Source organism: Coregonus lavaretus (genome assembly GCF_964263955.1).
Source record: "Coregonus lavaretus genome assembly, chromosome: 7".
Lineage (NCBI taxonomy): Eukaryota > Metazoa > Chordata > Actinopteri > Salmoniformes > Salmonidae > Coregonus > Coregonus lavaretus.
In genome coordinates, this window is record NC_139994.1 from 3430521 (window position 1) to 3452897 (window position 22377).

The following is a 22377-nucleotide window of genomic DNA, read 5'->3' on the forward strand; positions in this document are numbered from 1 at the left end:
GTCAAATGTTTGGACACACGTATTCATTCCAGGGTTTTTCTTAATTTTTACTATTTTTTATTTGGTAAAAGACCAAGTCCATATTATGGCAAGAACAGCTCAGATAAGCAAAGAGAAACGACAGTCCATCATTACTTTAAGACATGAAGGTCAGTCAATCCGGAAAATTTCAAGAACTTTGAACGTTTCTTCAAGTGCAGTTGCAAAAACCATCAAGCGCTATGATGAAACTGGCTCTCATGAAGACCGCCTCAGGAAAGGAAGACCCAGAGTTACCTCTGCTGCAGAGGATAAGTTCATTAGAGTTACCAGCCTCAGATATGGGCAATTAACTGCACCTCAGATTACAGCCCAAATAAATGCTTCACAGAGTTCAAGTAACAGACACATCTCAACATCAACTGTTCAGAGGAGACTGTGTGAATCAGGCCTTCATGGTCAAATTGCTGCAAAGAAACCACTACTAAAGGACACCAATCAGAGGAAGAGACTTGCTTGGGACAAGAAACACGAACAATGGACATTAGACCGGTGGAAATCTGTCCTTTGGTCTGATGAGTCCAAATGTGAGATGTTTGGTTCCAACCGCCGTTGGAGATGGTTTGGGATGAGTTGGACCGCAGAGTGAAGGAAAAGCAGCCAACAAGTGCTCAGCATATGTCGGAACTCCTTCAAGACTGTTGGAAAAGCATTCCAGGTGAACTATCTCATGAAGCTGTTTGAGAGAATGCCAAGAGTGTGCAAAGCTGTCATCAAGGCAATGGGTGGCTACTAAATATAATTTGATTTGTTTAACAAATAAAGAAAAGCCCTTGAATGAGTAGGTGTGTCCAAACTTTTGACTGGTACTGTATATATATATTTCCTGATCTGTCTTACATCTCCTACATATAGGACAGACACTTCAAAACCTTATTGGTTATGATTTATTTTTTGACTGTCTTTTTTGCCATTTATGAATGTGTTATTCAATGTGTATATATTTGTTTTATACCTACAATTTTAAATCAAATAGCTAAATGATCCATGGTATGACTATCTTTTTTTAAATTCCATATGTTAGCTTAGTAGACCGCTGGCGTGTTTTGGTCTGCGGTTGTGAGGCCAGTTAGACATACTGCCAAATTGTATAAAACGACATTGGAGGCAGCTTATGGTAGAGAAATAATCATTAAATTCCATGGCAACAACTCTGGTGGACATTCCTGCAGTCAGCATGCTAATTGCACACTCTCTCAAAACATGAGAGATCTGTGGCATTGTGTTGTGTGATAAAACTGCACATTTTAGAGTGGCCTTTTATTGTCCCCAGCACAAGGTGTACCTGTGTAATGATCCAATCAAATCAAATGTTATTTGTCACATACACGTATTTAGCAGATGTTCTTGCGGGTGTAGCGAAAAGCTTGTGCGTCTAGCTCTGACAGTGCATTGATATCTAACAATTTCACAACATATACCCAATACACACAAATCTAAATAAGGAATGGAATTAAGAATATATACATATATGGACGAGCAATGACAGAGCGGCATGGACTAAGATACAGTAGAATATTATAGAATACAGTATATACATATGAGATGAGTAATGCAAGATATGTAATCATTATTAAAGTGACTAGTGTTCCATTTCTTAAAGTTTCCAGTGATTTCTAGTCTATGTCTATAGGCAGCAGCCTCTAATGTGCCGTTTAATCAGTTTCTTGATATGCCACACCTGTCAGGTGGATGGGTTATCTTGGCAAAGGAGAAAATCTCACTGACATGGATGTGAACAAATTTGTGCACAAAATCCGAGAGAAATAAGCTTTTTGTGCATATGGAACGTTTCTGGGATCTTTTACTTCAGCTCATGAAACATGGGACCAACACTTCAGTGTAATTGTAAATCAAAGTAAAGCATGTAAGCAACTTCTTCCTCGTGCATGAGTCACTGCTCACCTTCATTCAACGAATCATTGTAACAAAAAATAATTCCAATCTATTTAACCTTACCCATTTCAAACATAACATAGTTCTAGGCATTTGCTGTTTTTATTCTGCCTTGATAGCTAAGAACATGAGAGCTGTGGGAGTAAGTACAGAGAATATTTGCACCTTTTCAAAGACTGTTGCTCTGTCACATAATTATGCAGAACAGTCATACAGTTAATGACCAATGGTGATTGCGTGCTACAAATTCTAGTATTAGACCCCTTTCTGTGTTTACGAACATTGCCGCACGATGGCGATGCGCGCAAGTTGGTGGCAGAACAAGGGGGAGTTCTTATAGGACGCCAGCAAAAGCCTCTATTTACATGTTGCTTATGAGTGCATTTCACACTATTTCTGGATTATAATTGGATTTTAAGGCTCGTATGAATGTCTTGCTTAATATAATGTTTGTGTCTACATCGCAAATCAACTGCTTTATACTTAAAAAACGCTTTAACTTCAACCAGTAAAATGGCTCTTTGGCTAGCTGTTGCTACGGCCTATATCAACGAGCGTTAGCATTCTAGCTAACAACTGCTGCATCCAAAATAGTTATCCTGCAAAGATCACAACCAAATATAATCTTAGCGACTGTTCAAGCAAGAATCAAAACATCATTGTACGCGTATGAGAACCCCCCCAAGAGTTATTTTGTTTAGAAGTAATAAAAACGTAAATCTAGGCTATGTTGAATGGGCGCTGATGACTGCCATGAGTCGGGCGCATCTGTGCTTAAACGCAGACATGTTTAACGTTAGTCAGCTACGTGTGACCTTTCAACTACGACCTAACGGAATATGAATTCATTTGTGTTCACTATATTCTTTTACAAGTTGACACATTATCACTTATGTAGAATTACACTACAGTTTTTAAACAGCGTTTTCCCTTGATCATTATTTTTCGTGTAGGTAACTTCAGCAAACATACAACAATCGATGTTTCCGTCGAACACATTTGTGCGCAGAGCTACCGGAAGGGGTCCGTCTAGGAATTACTTCCTCCATACAGCCAAAGACCGTACAGTATTTATTTTTTTGAAACTCTCTGATACAGCTTCTCGCCGAACATCCAACGAGATCGAGTCTGTTTAGTGTTGAAGAAACCGGGTGGTTGTTGTTCCTAAAATAACGTTAACGTTTGTTGACGGCTGGCGCGACCTCAAAACCACCAAAACCAACATCATCAGGATGGCGGAGGCGCCAGGTACTTCTAACGAGACGATAACGGAGACCATTCAAGTCGAAACACCGCCACCGCCCCAGCAGGTAAGCTAGCTATAGAAACCGAAATAATTAGTTAAGTAGTAGATACAGGAAGATAACGAATAGACTGTTTGGAATCGAGTCCAATATGCATGCAGAGGCCGCAGTTCAGAGTTTGGAGCAAACTAGCTTGTTACCTAGTTACAATAGCTAAAAGCCATCCATTAGCTAAAGCCGGCAATTCCGTAGTGATGCGGAATTACACAGACACCGATTTTTCCACTTTAAAATGTATGCCAAACAAAAGCCATTGATTTCAAAGTTTAACAAGTCATACAACTTTATGCACAATGACTACTTTATGCACAATGACTACTTTGAACAATTTACACAGTAAATAAATAAAACATTTACTGGAAAAACTGTGCAGATGAAAAGTTTGGAAGCTAACAGAATTGCGTTCAAATCTTCCTCGCTCGGTTTTATGTTGCCAAAATGTGGATCTGCACAGTTCTTCCTGTAAATGTTTTTTTGTCAAATTTTCTGTGCAAATTGTTCAAAACAGTAATTGTGCATAGAGGTCTATGGTTTGTTCAACTTTGAAATCAATGTCTTTTGTTTGGTATACATTTTAAAAGTAAATCATCTGAGTTTCAGCGTAATGCTGTTACCATGGAATTGCCCCTAACTAACTAGTTCATATTTGATCCTAGCTGTCAAGTGTAGTACATTGCCAGTTGTACCAGACCATCAACTAACTAGCAAATGTGATGTCGACTGGCTACATGAACCCGTTGACAAGAGAAACACCCAATGCCTGTATGAAGCTGAAGCTTAAACATAGTCTCCTGTTTGTATCTCTCAGGAGGGACGTAGCCTGACCATCAAGCTGAGGAAGAGGAAGACTGACAAGAAGGTGGAGTGGTCCAGCGACACAGTGGACAACGAGCATCTGGGAAGGAGGTCCTCCAAGTGTGAGTATTTATTCCACACCTGCCTTTGTTTCGGACTGTTTAGGTGCACTTCTCTGTACTCTCTCTCTCTCTCTCTCTCTGTACTCTCTCTCTCTCTCTGTCTCTCTCTCTCTCTCTCTGTTCTCTCTCTCTCTGTACTCTCTCTCTCTCTCTCTGTACTCTCTCTCTCTCTCTCTGTACTCTCTCTCTGTACTCTCTCCCTCTCCTCTCTCTCTCTCTCTCTCTCTCTCTGTACTCTCTCTCTCTCTCTGTACTCTCTCTCTCTCTCTGTACTCTCTCTCTCTCTCTGTTCTCTCTCTCTCTCTCTCTGTACTCTCTCTCTCTGTACTCTCTCTCTGTACTCTCTCTCTCTCTCTCTCTCTCTCTCTCTCTCTCTCTCTCTCTGTACTCTCTCTCTCTCTCTCTCTGTACTCTCTCTCTCTCTCTCTCTCTGTACTCTCTCTCTCTCTCTCTCTGTTCTCTGTACTCTCTCTCTCTCTCTCTCTGTACTCTCTCTCTCTCTCTCTAAAATATATGCAATCAATTGTAGGTGTTATTGATGACTGAGGATTTCTGACACCTTCACAGGTTGCTGCGTCTACGAGAAACCCAAACAGTTCGGAGAGTCCTCCTCTGAAAGCGAGGGAGATGACGGCGACGAAGGCTGTGGAAGTGCACACTGCATTCTGGGACATGGGAAAGACAGGCATGGACACAGTGGAGGGGGCGGGGCGAGTACGGTGCCTCCCAGCTCCGGGGGATCACACACCCACTAATGATTAGGAGTGGTGCTGAGGGAGGAGTGGAGCCTGGGGGTTCTTCTGTCTATGACAACGACACATTATACTACTACACACGCTCTCATTTAGTTCAGTCACTGCAGTACTGGGAGGAAAAGGAAGAGATAGATAAAGATTAGGAGAGCGAGAACAAAGGAAACAACACAACCTGTTTCAGAAGAAAAAGGGGTGCAGTTGGGAGTATATTGTACAATCATTTTACTTTTTTTATTTTTATAAAGAATACTTTTCCTTATTTATTTGTCTAAATACTTGATTTTACTTCATTATGTTGCAGTATCTTAGCCTGTGTGCCAGACAGTCCGTTCCTGCTTGGCAAACAAGGATTTTGAAAGACGATAAAGTAACATTTGTAGAGAGCCAATATAGTCTGGTACCCAGACTACCACTAGGGTGGGGTCACAAATGACACCCTATTCAGGGCTCTCCAACCCTGTTCCAGGAGAGCTACAGTCCTGTAGGTTTTCTGCTCCAACCCTGTCCCTGGAGAACTACAGTCCTGTAGGTTTTCTGCTCCAACCCTAATCTAGCACACCTGATTCTAATAATTAGCTGGTTGATAAGCTGAATCAGGTTAGTTACAACTGGGGTTGGAGTGAAAACCTACAGGAGGGTAGCTCTCCATGAACAGGGTTGGAGTGTGAACCTACAGGAGGGTAGCTCTCCAGGAACAGGGTTGGAGTGTGAACCTACAGGAGGGTAGCTCTCCGGGAACAGGGTTGGAGTGTGAACCTACAGGAGGGTAGCTCTCCAGGAACAGGGTTGGAGTGTGAACCTACAGGAGGGTAGCTCTCCAGGAACAGGGTTGGAGTGTGAACCTACAGGAGGGTAGCTCTCCGGGAACAGGGTTGGAGTGTGAACCTACAGGAGGGTAGCTCTCCAGGAACAGGGTTGGAGTGTGAACCTACAGGAGGGTAGCTCTCCAGGAACAGGGTTGGAGTGTGAACCTACAGGAGGGTAGCTCTCCGGGAACAGGGTTGGAGTGTGAACCTACAGGAGGGTAGCTCTCCAGGAACAGGGTTGGAGTGTGAACCTACAGGAGGGTAGCTCTCCAGGAACAGGGTTGGAGAGCCCTGCCCTATTCCCTATATAGGGCCCTGGTTAAAAGTATTGCATTTTATAGGGAATAGGCTGCCATTTGGGAATAGGCTGCCATTTGGGAATAGGGTGCCATTTGGGAATAGGCTGCCATTTGGGAATAGGCTGCCATTTGGGACACAGCCTCTTGTATCTCTACTTCAAAGTAATGGTTTTATAAAAGCCTCCATGAATACTTAAACAGCGAACACTTATGTTATGGACACAATGTTTTACATACAAACAGTCTATCGGTAACATGTAAGAAGTTTAGGGGAGTATTTAGGACACTTTTAAGGAAAAGCAAGTCTTGTTTTTCTTATTTTCACGTAACATTGCTGTAGTCATTACGTATCACCTTTTACTTGAGTGCGGTGAAAATGTGTTGATGCCCAATCCTCTCTCCGCCCTTTACAATCCTCAGAAGTGTTGAGTACAGTCGTCTCAGCACTTCAAATAACAATAGAATTGGTGGCAAATTGCCTTGAAAGGATATGTTCTTTTGTATTTATGAGGTTGAGGTGAGCGATAATGTCAACATACCAAGAATCAGAAAAAGCTCAAAAACCATGCATATGCAACAAATGAGATACAGTGAGCTACAACAGTATTGGGACAGTGACACATTTTTGTTGTTGTTTTGACTCTGTACTCCAGCACTTTGGGATTTCAAATGATACAATGACTATGAGGTGAAAGTGCAGACTGTTAGCTTTAATTAGAGGTGGTTTTTATCCATATCGGATGAACTGTTTAGAAATTACACCACTTTTTGTACATAGTCCCGCCATTTTAGGGGATTTGGTCTCATATTCATAGAACGCAATGACTACATCAAGCTTGTGACTCTACAAATTTGTTGGATTCATTTGCTGTTTGGTTGTGTCTCAGATTATTTTGTGCCCACTAGAAATTAATGGTAAATAATGTATTGAGTCACTTTTATGGTAAATAATAAATGTTTCTAAACACTTCTACATTAATGTGGGTGCTACCATGATTACGGATAATTCTGAATGAATCGTGAATAATGATGAGTGAGAAAGTTAGACACACATCATACCCCCACCCCTAAAAATGCTAACCTCCCCTGTTATTGTAATGGCGAGAGGTTAGCATGTCTCGGGGTATGATATTTGTGCGTCTGTAACCCTCAAATTGAAGCTGACAGTCTGCACTTTAACCTCATAGTCATTGCATCCTTTAAAATCCAAAGTGCTGGAGTACAGAGCCAAAACATTTTTACATTTACATTTTACATTTTAGTTATTTAGCAGACGGTCTTATCCAGAGCGACTTACAGTTAGTGATGACATTTTTTTTATTTTTTATACTGGCCCCCCGTGGGAATCGAACCCACAACAGTTGTCACTGTTCCAATACTTTTGTAGCTCACTGTACATCCTTTTTTTGGTGCACTAATTTAATTCATTCTCCCCTCCCTCTGAGAATGAATTCACCAGGGCAACATTGGCACTAACTTCAGCTGCATGATGGTTGGTTATGAGAAAAGTTGCCATTTTAAATCATAGGCTTTGCATCATATATATATATATTTGCATCATACCTATTACGCTTCATCTGCTGTGATCGGCAGAAGATCATTTTTGTTTCAATGAGAGGAGATAAATGCCATTTATTTGGTGCTGCTGTGTACTTTCCGTACTATACTGAACATAAACAGTGGTCCAGATCAGGCAGAAAGATAGTATTTGAATGGATAGGGAGAAGGTGCATGATGAATTGCTGGCCCAAGCTGTGTTCGTGAGTGTCTCAAATGTCATAATGCCCTAGACGTTTCCCAATTGCATACTCCTCGCATCCTCTCTTCTCAAAACCCAATCGGAGGAGACGGTCAGAGGGGCAGGACCTCTGGCTTTCTCATCCAATGGGTTTTGAGAAGGAGACAAGCGAGAGGACGTGAGGAGTGTGCCATTGAGAAAAGGCCAGTGTCTAGGGCTTCATCCTCTGTGGTTCCAAACACCATAGTACTGCTTAAACTGTGCTTGATCTGTGACAACATACCCTATGTATAAAGGATTACACACAATTTCACCATATGCCACCATTTTCTATAACAGATACACACATACAATGTTCCTGTACTGGTAAAGCACCTTTCTGTACATAAAATACATATGAGAGCAGATTTAATGTGAATAAAAGATTAAATCACTTTGTCCAAGTGTGTTACATGAGTTGAACTTGAGATGTATGTGTATGTTATAGCACAAAGAAAGATTCTTCAAGGCTGCATGGAAATGTGAATATTGGTTTATTATTTTATTCGTTCTGGACCTCCATCTCCCAACAATCTCTCATACAATACTGAGATAGTTCAGGCCAGGGGTGTATTCAATAGCAACCAAACGTAGGCAAACAGGCCGAAAGGGGGAGACTACCAGAACAAATTTCCGCTGCACAATGTTTTGCTACGTTGTGCACTAATGAATAAACCCCTGGATCTCCCCATCAACCCCACCTACAAGATAGTTCCGGTTTCCAGTACTGTACCTTAGTTACCTCATCTCACTGTAGTTCACAAAGTAGGTCAACGCAGAGGAAGACTGAATTAGTGGTTGGTGGCCATGGAAACGGTAGTAAAAATAAATAATAAGTAAAATGATCAGGTCACATTCAGGGGGGACCTGCTGTGATTGCGTCAGTGAGGTTTTTCTGGTCTTTCTGTCCTGCTGCCAAAAGTATGAATCCTATTCCCTACATAGTGCACTACTTTTGACCAGGAAAGTATTCAGATCCCTTGACTTTTCCTATATTTTGTTACGTTACAGCCTAAAATGGATTAAATTGTTTTCCTCATCAATCTACACACAATACCCCATACTGACGAAGCAAAAACAGTTTTTTTGTAACTTATTTACATAAGTATTCAGACCCTTTGCTATAAGACTCGAAATTGAGCTCAGGTGCATCCTGTTTCTATTGATCTTCCTAGAGATGTTTCTATAACTTGATAGGAGTCCACCTGTGGTAAATTCAATTGATTGGAAATGATTTGGAAAGGCACACAAATCAAATTTTATTGGTCACATACACGTGTTTAGCAGATGTTATTGCGGGTGTAGCGAAATGCTTGTGCTTCTAGCTCCGACAGTGGAGTAATATCTAACACACCTGTCTATATAAGGTCCCACAGTTGACAGGGCATGTCAGAGCAAAAACCAAGCCATGAGGTGGAAGGAATTGTCTGTAGAGCTCCGAGACAGGATTGTGTCGCGGCACAGATCTGGGGAAGGGTACCAAAGAATGTCTGCAGCACTGAAGGTCCCCAAGAACACAGTGGCCTCCATCATTCTTAAATGGAAAAGGTTTGGAACCACCAACACTCTTCCTAGAGCTGTCCGCCCGGCCAAACTGAGCAATCGGGGGAGAAGGGGCCTTGGTCAGGGAGGTGACTAAGAACCCGATGGTCACCCTGACAGAGCTCCAGAGTTCCTCTGTGGAGATGGGAGAACCTTCCAGAAGGACAACCATCTCTGCAGCACTCCACCAATCAGGCCTTTATGGTAGTGGCCAGACGGAAGCCACTCCTCAGTAAAAGGCACATGACAGCCCGCTTGGAGTTTGCCAAAAGGCACCTAAAGGACTCTGACCATGAGAAACAAGATTCTGTGGTCTGATGAAACCAAGATTGAACTCTTTGGCCTGAATGCCAAGCGTCACGTCTGGAGGAAACCTGGCACCATCCCTACGGTGAAGCATGGTGGTGGCAGCATCATGCTGTGGGGATGTTTTTCAGCGGCAGGGACTGGGAGACTAGCCAGGATCGAGGGAAAGATAAACGGAGCAAAGTACAGAGATCCTTGATGAAAACCTGCTCCAGAGCACTCAGTACCTCAGACTGGGGTGAAGGTTCAACTTCCAACAGGACAACGACCCTAAGCACACAGCCAAGACAACGCAGGAGTGGCTTCGGGACAAGTCTTTGAATGTCCTTGTGTGGCCCAACCAGAGCCCGGACTTGAACCCGATCGAACATCTCTGGAGAGACCTGAAAATAGCTGTGCAGCGACGCTTCCCATCCAACCTGACAGAGCTTGAGGATCTGCAGAGAAGAATGGGAGAAACTCCCCAAATACAGGTGTGCCAAGCTTGTCGCGTCATACCCAAGAAGACTCAAGGCTGTAATCTCTGCCAAAGGTGCTTCAACAAAGCACTGAGTAAAGGGTCTGAATACTTATTTAAATGTTAGATTTCCATTTAATTTTTCTAAATTCTAAAAAAATTCTAAAAACCAGTTTTTGCTTTGTCATTATGGGGTATTGGGTGTAGATTGACAAAGGGGAAAAAACAATTTAATCTACTTTAGAATAAGGCTGTAACGTAACAACATGTGGAAAAAGTAAAAGGGGTCTAAATACTTTCTGAATGCACTGTGGGTAATGGAATGCCTTTTAGGATAAACACACCTTATGAGCTATCATGTCACTCTTTTCATGGCATTTCTATTTGCAACATTGATCAATGTTTGGCTACTGAATGTGGCCATGGTGGGTTTCCATGTGAACGTTTTGTAGCCTTATTAATTTTGAGAATCAGATTCTAGAGTCATTTTGACAGTGATCCAGCACTTGTCTGGGGGCATTGCACATTCTCATTACAAAACATCTTTCTTTATAATCAACACATGGAGTAACAAGTCAAAACACACAAGAGATAAAAGGCAGAGAGGAATTGCAGATATGGTATCACTGTTTACAGGTCCCCAATATCAGTACACAAATGAGGGGTATCGTATAACTTTCTGTATCACTGTGAAGTTGTGATAGCTGTATCTGTTTTGCTACGATAAAAAAATATCTTAAAAAGGCCATTGTAGAAACTACAAAACATTCTTCAACGCTTTCATAACACAGGGGCACTGTGGGTAAGAACCCTCTTACGCATGCATACTGTAGATTGTGGCACATGCTGAGAGAGAAGAAAATAGTAGAATTCAGTGTTCCTGAGCTTCCTTGTTGGTTTGTATGGGATTGTGCAAAACTTGCTACTGGACAATTGTAAGACCAAGTTTCATATAACACATTTTCTTTCAAAAAGGTTCCCGTTGAATGTTTCTGATCTGTAAGTCTGTAAGCTACTTTTCCAAACAGGAAGTGTGTCAAGACAGATAAATACATAAATATGTGTTCAATTTCTAGTGTACTTTACAATGCTATTAACAATATGATTATCATGGAGAAAGACAGGGATAATGTACTAAGGCATACTTGTAAAGTTGAACTACCACACATGCAGTATTATGGCACAGGAAATGAACATAAAAAGGCAAATAAAGCTCATGTCCAAAAACAAACATCAAGCCTTGAAAGAAAACTATGAAAAAAGGTGCTGGTATCTGTCGAGTAGATATTCAAAAATTAATCTGAACAAAACAAAATAATCCCTCTTGCCATGTCTAATAAAACGTCATTGTATGAATTTGAGTATCAAAGAAAAGTACTTTAGGGGGAGGGAAACAGGACTCTGATACTAAAAGGCAGAACAATAGAACTGAGAGATGACAACAGCGTTATCACTGGGCCTATATGACCAAGATTGCAGTGGATGTACTTTGCCTCAGCTCTATTGAACATCACAGCAGTGAGGTGAAATGTAGCTTCAAGTCCTCCAGCCTCTCATCCTTGCATACTGTGTCTGTTGGGCTCAGCTCTCTTCGTGTGACTGTCTTTGCATTGATAGGCTCTCGAAACATTACTCCTCAGTCCCTCCACGTCAGGGTCTCGAAACAAACAACCCCCCCCCCCTCCCTCCCCCAAACATCCGTCTTCCCTCCAACTTTCCTCCATGTCAGATGATTGCCTGTGGGGAAAAAAAAGCTAATGATCAGTAAAAAGTTTGTGGTTAAAATGCTTTAAAATAGCCTAAAGGTAACCATGACAAAATGATATGGGAAGGTCATTAGGATGACAACAGCAGGACAACAACAGGAGATGAAAACAGCTGAAAAACTAAACTGGTAGCTGTAAAAGTCTGGGTTGTATTCACTAGGTAGAACCTGAAGAAAACAGACTGAACGTCTGGGTTGTATTCACTAGGTAGAACCTGAAGAAAACAGACTGAACGTCTGGGTTGTATTCACTAGGCAGAACCTGAAGAAAACAGACTGAATGTCTGGGTTGTATTCACTAGGCAGAACCTGAAGAAAACTGACTGGAAGTCTGGGTTGTATTCACTAGGCAGAACCTGAAGAAAACAGACTGAACGTCTGGGTTGTATTCACTAGGTAGAACCTGAAGAAAACAGACTGAACGTCTGGGTTGTATTCACTAGGCAGAACCTGAAGAAAACAGACTGAATGTCTGGGTTGTATTCACTAGGCAGAACCTGAAGAAAACAGACTGATAGAGGCAGGGACAACCTCAACTTGCCCAAAAATAAAACACCTGTTTTCATTTTCAGGCACAAAAGTGCACTTCTGAATAATAATAATAATAATATGCCATTTAGCAGACGCTTTTATCCAAAGCGACTTACAGTCATGCGTGCATACATTTTTGTGTACGGGTGGTCCCGGGGATCGAACCCACTACCCTGGCGTTACAAGCGCCGCGCTCTACCAGCTGAGCTCCAATTTTATTTATTTTTATTTTATTTCACCTTTATTTAACCAGGTAAGCCAGTTGAGAACAGGTTCTCATTTACAACTGCGACCTGGCCAAGATAAAGCAAAGTAGTGCAATAAAAACAACACAGAGTTACATATGGGGTAAAAAAATAACATAAAGTCAGAAATACAACAGAAAATATATATACAGTGTGTGCAAATGTAGCAAGTTATGGAGGTAAGGCAATAAATAGGCTATAGTGCAGAATAATTACAATAGTATTAACACTGGAATGCTAGATGTGCAAGAGATTATGTGCAAATAGAGATACTGGGGTACAAAAGAGCAAAATAAATAACAATATAGGGATGAGGTAGTTGGGTGGGCTAATTTCAGATGGGCTGTGTACAGGTGCAGTGATCGGTAAGGTGCTCTGACAACTGATGCTTAAAGTTAGTGAGGGAGATAAGAGTCTCCAGCTTCAGAGATTTTTGCAATTCGTTCCAGTCATTGGCAGCAGAGAACTGGAAGGAATGGCGGCCAAAGGAGGTGTTGGCTTTGGGAATGACCAGAGAGATATACCTGCTGGAGCGCAGACTACGGGTGGGTGCTGCTATGGTGACCAATGAGCTAAGATAAGACCCTATTAAAGGGACAGAACCCTCACTTTGATCCAATGGGCCTGCTGTTGCTTGTGGCTGTTATAGCAGCACCCCTTCTGGCAAATAAAACCCCATCCTTTCTTCCTACATCATTGCGCTCTATGTAAACTGTAATGACATGTATTTCCCCCCCAAAAAAATATGTCATTAGTTCAAGCTGGTTTCACACAACTTGGAGAAGGTCACAGTTCCTTTTCTCTGGTTGCAAGATTAAAATAGCTCCAAGCAGAGTCGCTAGTGGCAGGCTACAGATTAAAATAGCTCCAAGCAGAGCCGCTAGTGGCAGGCTACAGATTAAAATAGCTCCAAGCAGAGCCGCTAGTGGCAGGCTACAGATTAAAATAGCTCCAAGCAGAGTCGCTAGTGGCAGGCTACAGATTAAAATAGCTCCAAGCAGAGCCGCTAGTGGCAGGCTACAGATTAAAATAGCTCCAAGCAGAGTCGCTAGTGGCAGGCTACAGATTAAAATAGCTCCAAGCAGAGCCGCTAGTGGCAGGCTACAGATTAAAATAGCTCCAAGCAGAGTCGCTAGTGGCAGGCTACAGATTAAAATAGCTCCAAGCAGAGCCGCTAGTGGCAGGCTACAGATTAAAATAGCTCCAAGCAGAGCCGCTAGTGGCAGGCTACAGATTAAAATAGCTCCAAGCAGAGCCGCTAGTGGCAGGCTACAGATTAAATTAGCTCCAAGCAGAGCCGCTAGTGGCAGGCTACAGATTAAAATAGCTCCAAGCAGAGCCGCTAGTGGCAGGCTACAGATTAAAATAGCTCCAAGCAGAGCCGCTAGTGGCAGGCTACAGATTAAAATAGCTCCAAGCAGAGCCGCTAGTGGCAGGCTACAGATTAAAATAGCTCCAAGCAGAGCCGCTAGTGGCAGGCTACAGATTAAAATAGCTCCAAGCAGAGCCGCTAGTGGCAGGCTACAGATTAAAATAGCTCCAAGCAGAGTCGCTAGTGGCAGGCTACAGATTAAAATAGCTCCAAGCAGAGCCGCTAGTGGCAGGCTACAGATTAAAATAGCTCCAAGCAGAGCCGCTAGTGGCAGGCTACAGATTAAAATAGCTCCAAGCAGAGCCGCTAGTGGCAGGCTACAGATTAAAATAGCTCCAAGCAGAGTCGCTAGTGGCAGGCTACAGATTAAAATAGCTCCAAGCAGAGTCGCTAGTGGCAGGCTACAGATTAAAATAGCTCCAAGCAGAGTCGCTAGTGGCAGGCTACAGATTAAAATAGCTCCAAGCAGAGCCGCTAGTGGCAGGCTACAGATTAAAATAGCTCCAAGCAGAGTCGCTAGTGGCAGGCTACAGATTAAAATAGCTCCAAGCAGAGCCGCTAGTGGCAGGCTACAGATTAAATTAGCTCCAAGCAGAGTCGCTAGTGGCAGGCTACAGATTAAAATAGCTCCAAGCAGAGCCGCTAGTGGCAGGCTACAGATTAAAATAGCTCCAAGCAGAGTCGCTAGTGGCAGGCTACAGATTAAAATAGCTCCAAGCAGAGCCGCTAGTGGCAGGCTACAGATTAAATTAGCTCCAAGCAGAGTCGCTAGTGGCAGGCTACAGATTAAAATAGCTCCAAGCAGAGCCGCTAGTGGCAGGCTACAGATTAAAATAGCTCCAAGCAGAGCCGCTAGTGGCAGGCTACAGATTAAGATAGCTCCAAGCAGAGCCGCTAGTGGCAGGCTACAGATTAAAATAGCTCCAAGCAGAGTCGCTAGTGGCAGGCTACAGATTAAAATAGCTCCAAGCAGAGTCGCTAGTGGCAGGCTACAGATTAAATTAGCTCCAAGCAGAGTCGCTAGTGGCAGGCTACAGATTAAAATAGCTCCAAGCAGAGCCGCTAGTAGCAGGCTACAGATTAAAATAGCTCCAAGCAGAGCCGCTAGTGGCAGGCTACAGATTAAATTAGCTCCAAGCAGAGTCGCTAGTGGCAGGCTACAGATTAAATTAGCTCCAAGCAGAGCTGCTAGTGGCAGGCTACAGATTAAATTAGCTCCAAGCAGAGTCGCTAGTGGCAGGCTACAGATTAAAATAGCTCCAAGCAGAGCCGCTAGTGGCAGGCTACAGATTAAAATAGCTCCAAGCAGAGCCGCTAGTGGCAGGCTACAGATTAAAATAGCTCCAAGCAGAGCCGCTAGTGGCAGGCTACAGATTAAAATAGCTCCAAGCAGAGCCGCTAGTGGCAGGCTACAGATTAAAATAGCTCCAAGCAGAGTCGCTAGTGGCAGGCTACAGATTAAAATAGCTCCAAGCAGAGCCGCTAGTGGCAGGCTACAGATTAAAATAGCTCCAAGCAGAGCAGCTAGTGGCAGGCTACAGATTAAAATAGCTCCGAGCAGAGCTGCTAGTGGCAGGCTACAGATTAAAATAGCTCCAAGCAGAGCCGCTAGTGGCAGGCTACAGATTAAAATAGCTCCAAGCAGAGTCGCTAGTGGCAGGCTACAGATTAAAATAGCTCCAAGCAGAGTCGCTAGTGGCAGGCTACAGATTAAAATAGCTCCAAGCAGAGCCGCTAGTGGCAGGCTACAGATTAAAATAGCTCCAAGCAGAGTCGCTAGTGGCAGGCTACAGATTAAAATAGCTCCAAGCAGAGCCGCTAGTGGCAGGCTACAGATTAAAATAGCTCCAAGCAGAGCAGCTAGTGGCAGGCTACAGATTAAAATAGCTCCGAGCAGAGCTGCTAGTGGCAGGCTACAGATTAAAATAGCTCCAAGCAGAGCCGCTAGTGGCAGGCTACAGATTAAAATAGCTCCAAGCAGAGCCGCTAGTGGCAGGCTACAGATTAAAATAGCTCCAAGCAGAGTCGCTAGTGGCAGGCTACAGATTAAAATAGCTCCAAGCAGAGCCGCTAGTGGCAGGCTACAGATTAAAATAGCTCCAAGCAGAGCCGCTAGTGGCAGGCTACAGATTAAAATAGCTCCAAGCAGAGCCGCTAGTGGCAGGCTACAGATTAAATTAGCTCCAAGCAGAGTCGCTAGTGGCAGGCTACAGATTAAAATAGCTCCAAGCAGAGTCGCTAGTGGCAGGCTACAGATTAAAATAGCTCCAAGCAGAGCCGCTAGTGGCAGGCTACAGATTAAAATAGCTCCAAGCAGAGTCGCTAGTGGCAGGCTACAGATTAAAATAGCTCCAAGCAGAGCAGCTAGTGGCAGGCTACAGATTAAATTAGCTCCAAGCAGGGCGGTCTGTAGCCTAGCGGTTAAGAGCGTTTCGTTAACCAACACTCACACTTGACATCCCAAGGCTGTAGTAGTTTGAAAACTGTGCAGATCAGGACAGTGAGAGAGACCAGAAAATTCCAACAGAAAGAGGGAGAAGAGACTGAAAGAACTTACCAAAACAAACTTTCTTTCAAGGATCATCTTTCCTTTGATGTATTATTTTGTAGTCGGGTACATCTCTGTAACTTCCCCATCGTCTCCCACTTCCTCATCCTCCACCTCCTTTTCCACTTTCTCTTCCTCCACCTCATCCCCCTCTCCTAAGATCACACTCTGCCGGACGCTGACAGAGATGACCAGTGCTTGCACGATGCCGTACACCAGAGCAAACTGTGGAAGATACTCCTGGACCAACCAGAGCAGTCCTGCCATTCCAACAGTGGAGACGGAAAACATGGCCATTCCATGGAGCCACAACTTCAGTCCTCCTTGGACCCCTAGCACTTCCAGGACCAACTTGGTAGGGGGGGACACAGTCCACAGGAAACCCACCACAAACAGGTCAAACAGGTGGCGAAGGAGGTTGAAGCAGATCTCATAGTGTTCCGGAACTATCTCCCCATTCCAGGCACGTGCAAAGAACCGGAAGGCTGAGGAAGAGGTAGGTGTGGGAGATGGTGGAGGGGTTCCATAGTCAGAATACTCCCCATCGTTGTCAGAGTCCCATCCTCCGCCAACACATTTCCTCTGCCTGAGGCCACCAGGTTCAGCTGTTTTTGGCCAGAGGAAGTCTGAGGACCGCAGAATTTTATTCCACCATCTGGAGCCACCATGTTCTGCTTTCCCTTCAGCCTCCTGCTTGGCCACGCCCAGATCTCCAATGTCCATGGACTGGATGTTCTCCTCACTTGCTTCCCAGTACTCCTCAATCAAGGTTGTTTGGTCACTTGTTTGCCTTTTCTGTCCGGCTCCCCAAACCCAGGTTGTTAACCCTCCCAAGCCCCAGCTGCCTCTCGTCTGCCTCTCTTCCCTCATGGTTTTGTCAGGTGCTGCTTTGCTGCCCCAGGGCCGGTAGGAGATTGCTGGACGCACCCAACCCCAAACTCTTCCTACTACAGCTGTCATGTCAGCTACCTTAGTTTAGTGCCCTTAACTCTGTCTGGATTTTAGACTAAAGAACTTATCAAGAATGTAATAATGGGTTAAACTTTATATATTATTTCTATCAGCTCTAAGATTTTGTTGAAAGGTTTTGTTAGAGTATATAGTACATTAGATTAATGAGTCAAATTAACTCTCCTTGTCGTTAGATACAAGGAATTAAGAGGGTGTGCACCTCAGGACATGAAAGACCTGTATGTGTGTTCAACGTTATATCAAAACCAACAATACGGTCCCTACAAAGCGCAACACCAACGCCCAAGGGAAAATTCCAATGTGAGGTACTAGCTACATGTCTTCCCCAAATAGACTTTCACCTTGCTTTAGCCAATTTTGCTCTTATAACAGTGAGTGTCATATACAAACAAATAAACTATACCAAAATACACTTTTGGAGTAATACAAATAACTTAGCTTCAAATGGAATCCCTAATCTTTACACCGTAGACATGTAAAACTGTCTCTCTTATAATCTATACATAACTATACTTGGTTACAATATTTTCTGGTACTTTCTGAAGTACATGTCCAACTAACTTCACAGGGTAAAGACTTTCTTCTTGTTTAGAGGAGGAATGTAGCAAGCAGATCTTAAACTCTGACAATGTGTTTCTCTGGAGTTCCTCAGCCTAAGGATAAACAGGAAATATATCTTCAAATCAAACTGCGTGTAGTCTCTTCCACTTCTTGATCTGGGGGGGTGGGGGGGACATTAAAATATGAGTCAACTCATTGTTACAACATAACTAGCTATAACTCTTCATAAATTAGCTAACAAATTAGTTCACAAATTCACAGCTAACTTGTTAGCTACTACTATTTTTTGTTAACATTCGCCAGCTAGGAACTAGATAATCTTACTACAATACAATTCCAAGCAAATGTTACGTTTAGCTATCTAAACGGTAGTCTTGTTAAATTAAGTTATTAGACAGTTGTCACTCGCATCAAGTTGTGGAGTTGGTAAAGCAACACTCGCTCACCTTGTCCCCAATGATTGTTCGTTAGCTTGCCAAGATCCGACAACATCCACGTAGCGTAGCTAGCTATCGACAATTTATTGGCAAAATAGGTTTATTTGCGTACCATATGTAATTAACTTTCATCTAAACGTTGTGGAAGTATCCACTCAATCGACTGGCATATTTTACAGTGGTGTCCATACGACATTAGCTAGATGTTTATTCCAAACTGCCAACTCGCCGATTAGCTGCATAGTAATTGAAGCTGCTAACTGGTTAGCATACAATAGACCGCACCTGGAACCGGAAATAGCTGGCATACTTCCGAGCCGAGTGAAAGCAGCAAAGGGACGAGAACTGTCCCAAAGATGTGCATAACTAACCCAAGATACACCAGAGCCTCTCGTTTCCAATGGGAGCAAATGAATCATAGCGGGCAGAACAAGCAAGGTGGGCAAAGCCAAGAACAGGCTAGTGAGATCCTGTTGGCGCGTTCTAGCATTTATTTGCATATTTCCTTTTAGGAACACCTCATCTGTGAAGTGCGTGCGTGCAATAACTCAATTAGCACTTGCACGCCTTTATTTTCTACTTTGGCAAAGGTTAAAGTCTACAAAACCCAGTCCACTGTTGGTTACAGATTGTAGTTTTGGAAATTAAACCGTATGGAGATCAAATGTTTAATCGATCAGAAAATTTGCAGACTCTCGGCCAAAATCCATCTTCTCCCACTGCCGGTCACTGGGCTTCCTCCAGCACCAAATTTGGTAGTGAGGGGAACCGCGAACCGGATGCTTCGCATTTACACAGCCGGTGAAATACCCCCAATTGTTTAGTCACTGTAAGGAACTATATTTAATTCCCTACTGCTTGAAGACTACATTCAAAAATGTAGGATGCATTTAGTCTTCATGTGAAACTTCGACATTGAACACTTAGGTGTTGGTTAGTAACCTCTTACAAGGGCAACCTTATAAAACCTATGGTTGCGTGTTAGATATAATACTAAACAATTTGCAAGCCCAACCCCATCACAAACCCTCCCCAATAGTAAAAAAAATACACAGTACAAGGATGACTTCCTTTTTTTATTCAAATGCTGCAAGCACAAATTACTTGATTAGTGGCAATGGACTTTAACAATTCTATTTAGATAGCCCTTTTTACATCAGCAGTTGTCACAAAGCGTTTTACTTAGGAAAACTCTGGTAGGAAGGAGTCCAGGGACATGTCATATCACCAACATTCCTTGACTGTTGCCTTGGCAACTTTGGGGAATCAAATCCAAGTTAATATTGGTCATATGCACAGGATACAGCAAAGTTTACAATCCAATCAACTAAATGTTTACTTAGAAGCATTTCATTTCACAACTGAAGCCCTTGAAGAATCTCCCATCGTTTTCAAGATCCTCCAGGCCTAAAAAGACCAACATTTCAGTTTCAACCACATAACATGATATTAGGAACAACTTATGACAAATTGCAATGTGTCAGTGCACTGTGAAAGAGCGTCATGGTAAATCAGACACTTTAATCTAGTATATTCATCACAAAAGACACAGCAAGAAAACAATTGTCTTTTGTACTGACCTGTCAACGTACACAAGTGATCCTGGTGTTATCTGCAGTCTGGGCAGGAGAATGCAGAAACACTTCAAACCTCAAGAAATGAAAAAGAAGCAGTTACTCCCTCCATTACAATGTGCCTTGCAACCGATTTCATGGCCAAGAATTACTGTCAGAAGATACCATCAGCAACACCCAATATTAAGCAAATTACAATTATGGTCAGTGCACTGTGAAATAACTTCATGCTTTAGTCAGCAACGCTAGTAAGTTGTCATTTCACACCAGAACAACCCACTGGCTGAGTTCTCAAAGGAGCCGCTGTCCCAAATGGCACCCCTTTGGGCCTTAAGTCAAAAGTAGTACATCATGTACGGAATAGTGCCCTTTGGGACGCAGCCCTGAGGCAGAAGTGCATTACTTACCAAAACATAGGGCCCCTTAAATTAAGGTCTCCACCCCACAGTCTAAGACTGGGAAGAAATTAGTGAAGTTGGATTCACTTGGAACTTTCTGCATGGCATGATACCAGATATGCATTTTCAGAGCACTGTGAAGTGAACTTCATGTTGTATTCAGAGACTCTAGTCTAGGAAATCATCATTAATGCATACAGATGGATCTAACATACAATACTTTGCATCGTCTTCCTCCAGAATAGATACCATAAATGCAGACCACTGATGTCTCAGTCACCCTTAAAGACTTTTAATTTTTTTTGTGATGTTTGCAATATGAGAACAGGAATACAATCTCCTTTTAAGACTACTTGATCTGCCTACTCTTGACATTTCACACGTCAGTGTCTCAGCGCGCTGCGAGAAAGCATCCGTTTAATTCAGGAACCCAAATCATAGACAATATAGACGCTACAGGCATTATCCCTAAAAAAAACATTAATTACACCAAAAAAGGTCAACCTAACAATATACAATGTGTCAGTTACTTACATTTGTTACACTAAAAGTTTCCAAAGACGTTGATACCCTCAACTACCACCTTGTGGCCTGAATGCAGAGAAATCATGACTACGTAATGAAACATGGACAAGTACACAGGCCCACTATATAATATCCACTGTCTCAGATGGTAATGTGAGTTATCATAGTAGTTTACTCAAGCAATGTAGGTTAAGCAGCATCACCGACAGATGTAGCAAGCTATACGTTAAACATAGCTAGGTCAATATCAAGGTGTAATTACACAGGTCAAGTGACATGAAATCCTCGGACTGGATAATGATCAGTCACTAGATAGGTATTAATGGATCAAAATAAATATTTGACTTCACAACTCACCCAGCAGAACTTGCTTTGCCACAATGGCAGCAAGTGGACAAATTAAATGCCCTCTGCCATCAAGCAGCAGAACCTGGAAAGGTAACACAGCAAGTCATAAGATATTTGCCACAACCTGACTTTCAAATGATTCAACGATGTTGCTTTTTATGTCTCAGATGGTAGTGCATGTAAAGTATTCTCATGGGCGTTTAACTCAAATGTTACTGTGGTAAACATCACTGACAAGCAAAAATATGTACTTGGATAAATACATTTAGCTACGGTTTAGGGCATTTATTCACAGCCACTAGTACTCCGAGGCGTGGAGTCATTAAACCTCAATGAAGACTAATGCTTAGCGAGTATCATTTCACATCAAGGGGTAAGAGACTTGCAACAGAAAGTATCCATCAATCATTGTCAGTCTAGAAAGTAATAAAAACAGAATCAATAGGAACGTGCACTTCCTCAAATGGCATGATACCCAGTATGCATTTCCAGAGCACTGTGAAGTTAACTTCCCGATGTTCTCAGACACTAGTCTAGGAAATCATGAATGCATACACTGATGGATCCAACTGCCATTTGACTGCTCTGCATTACTCTCACCGATTGGCTGAACACTTGCGGGGAGTTGGCGTTCTCATTGGGATCCAGCCATATCTTCTTCCCACAGCGCAGGAGACGAGCCTCTTCTGGAAACTAAGCATGCTGTGTTAGAGATGGCGAAAGAGTTAACACATGGTATTCTGTAGAACCCAACATTCTGTAACTTTGAATGTGTATAGTGTCAACAGGGGTTCATCTGATAACCAAAAGAAACATCAAATTTCAGCATAGTTTGCAAAACCATTCAGATATATATATATATATATATAAAATGCACCTTTATTTAACCAGGTAAGCCAGTTGAGAACAAGTTCTCATTTACAACTGCGACCTGGCCAAGATAAAGCAAAGCGATAAAAACAGAGTTACATATGGAATAAACAAAACAAAGTCTAAAATACAA

The 22377-nt window shown here is 42.7% G+C and overlaps 2 protein-coding genes across 2 annotated transcripts; one reads left to right on the plus strand and one right to left on the minus strand.

Moving 5' to 3' along the window:
- Window positions 1-2945: 2945 nt before the first annotated feature.
- On the plus strand, window positions 2946-6993 carry LOC311131775 (E3 ubiquitin-protein ligase PPP1R11-like). The gene is made up of 3 exons (XM_084164905.1): window positions 2946-3245; window positions 4048-4156; window positions 4724-6993. Exons 1-3 carry the CDS (start codon window positions 3168-3170, stop codon window positions 4909-4911), a joined length of 375 nt encoding a protein of 124 aa, XP_084021031.1. The 5' UTR covers window positions 2946-3167; the 3' UTR covers window positions 4912-6993.
- A 1277-nt stretch (window positions 6994-8270) lies between these two features.
- Window positions 8271-18800, minus strand: LOC311132693 (uncharacterized protein). The gene is made up of 3 exons (XM_084165964.1): window positions 18539-18800; window positions 16569-18247; window positions 8271-11835 (listed from the first exon to the last, which is right to left on the minus strand). The coding sequence occupies exon 2, from the start codon at window positions 17517-17519 to the stop codon at window positions 16611-16613; it is 909 nt and encodes a 302-aa protein (XP_084022090.1). The 5' UTR covers window positions 17520-18247; window positions 18539-18800; the 3' UTR covers window positions 8271-11835; window positions 16569-16610.
- Between the last annotated feature and the right edge of the window lie 3577 nt (window positions 18801-22377).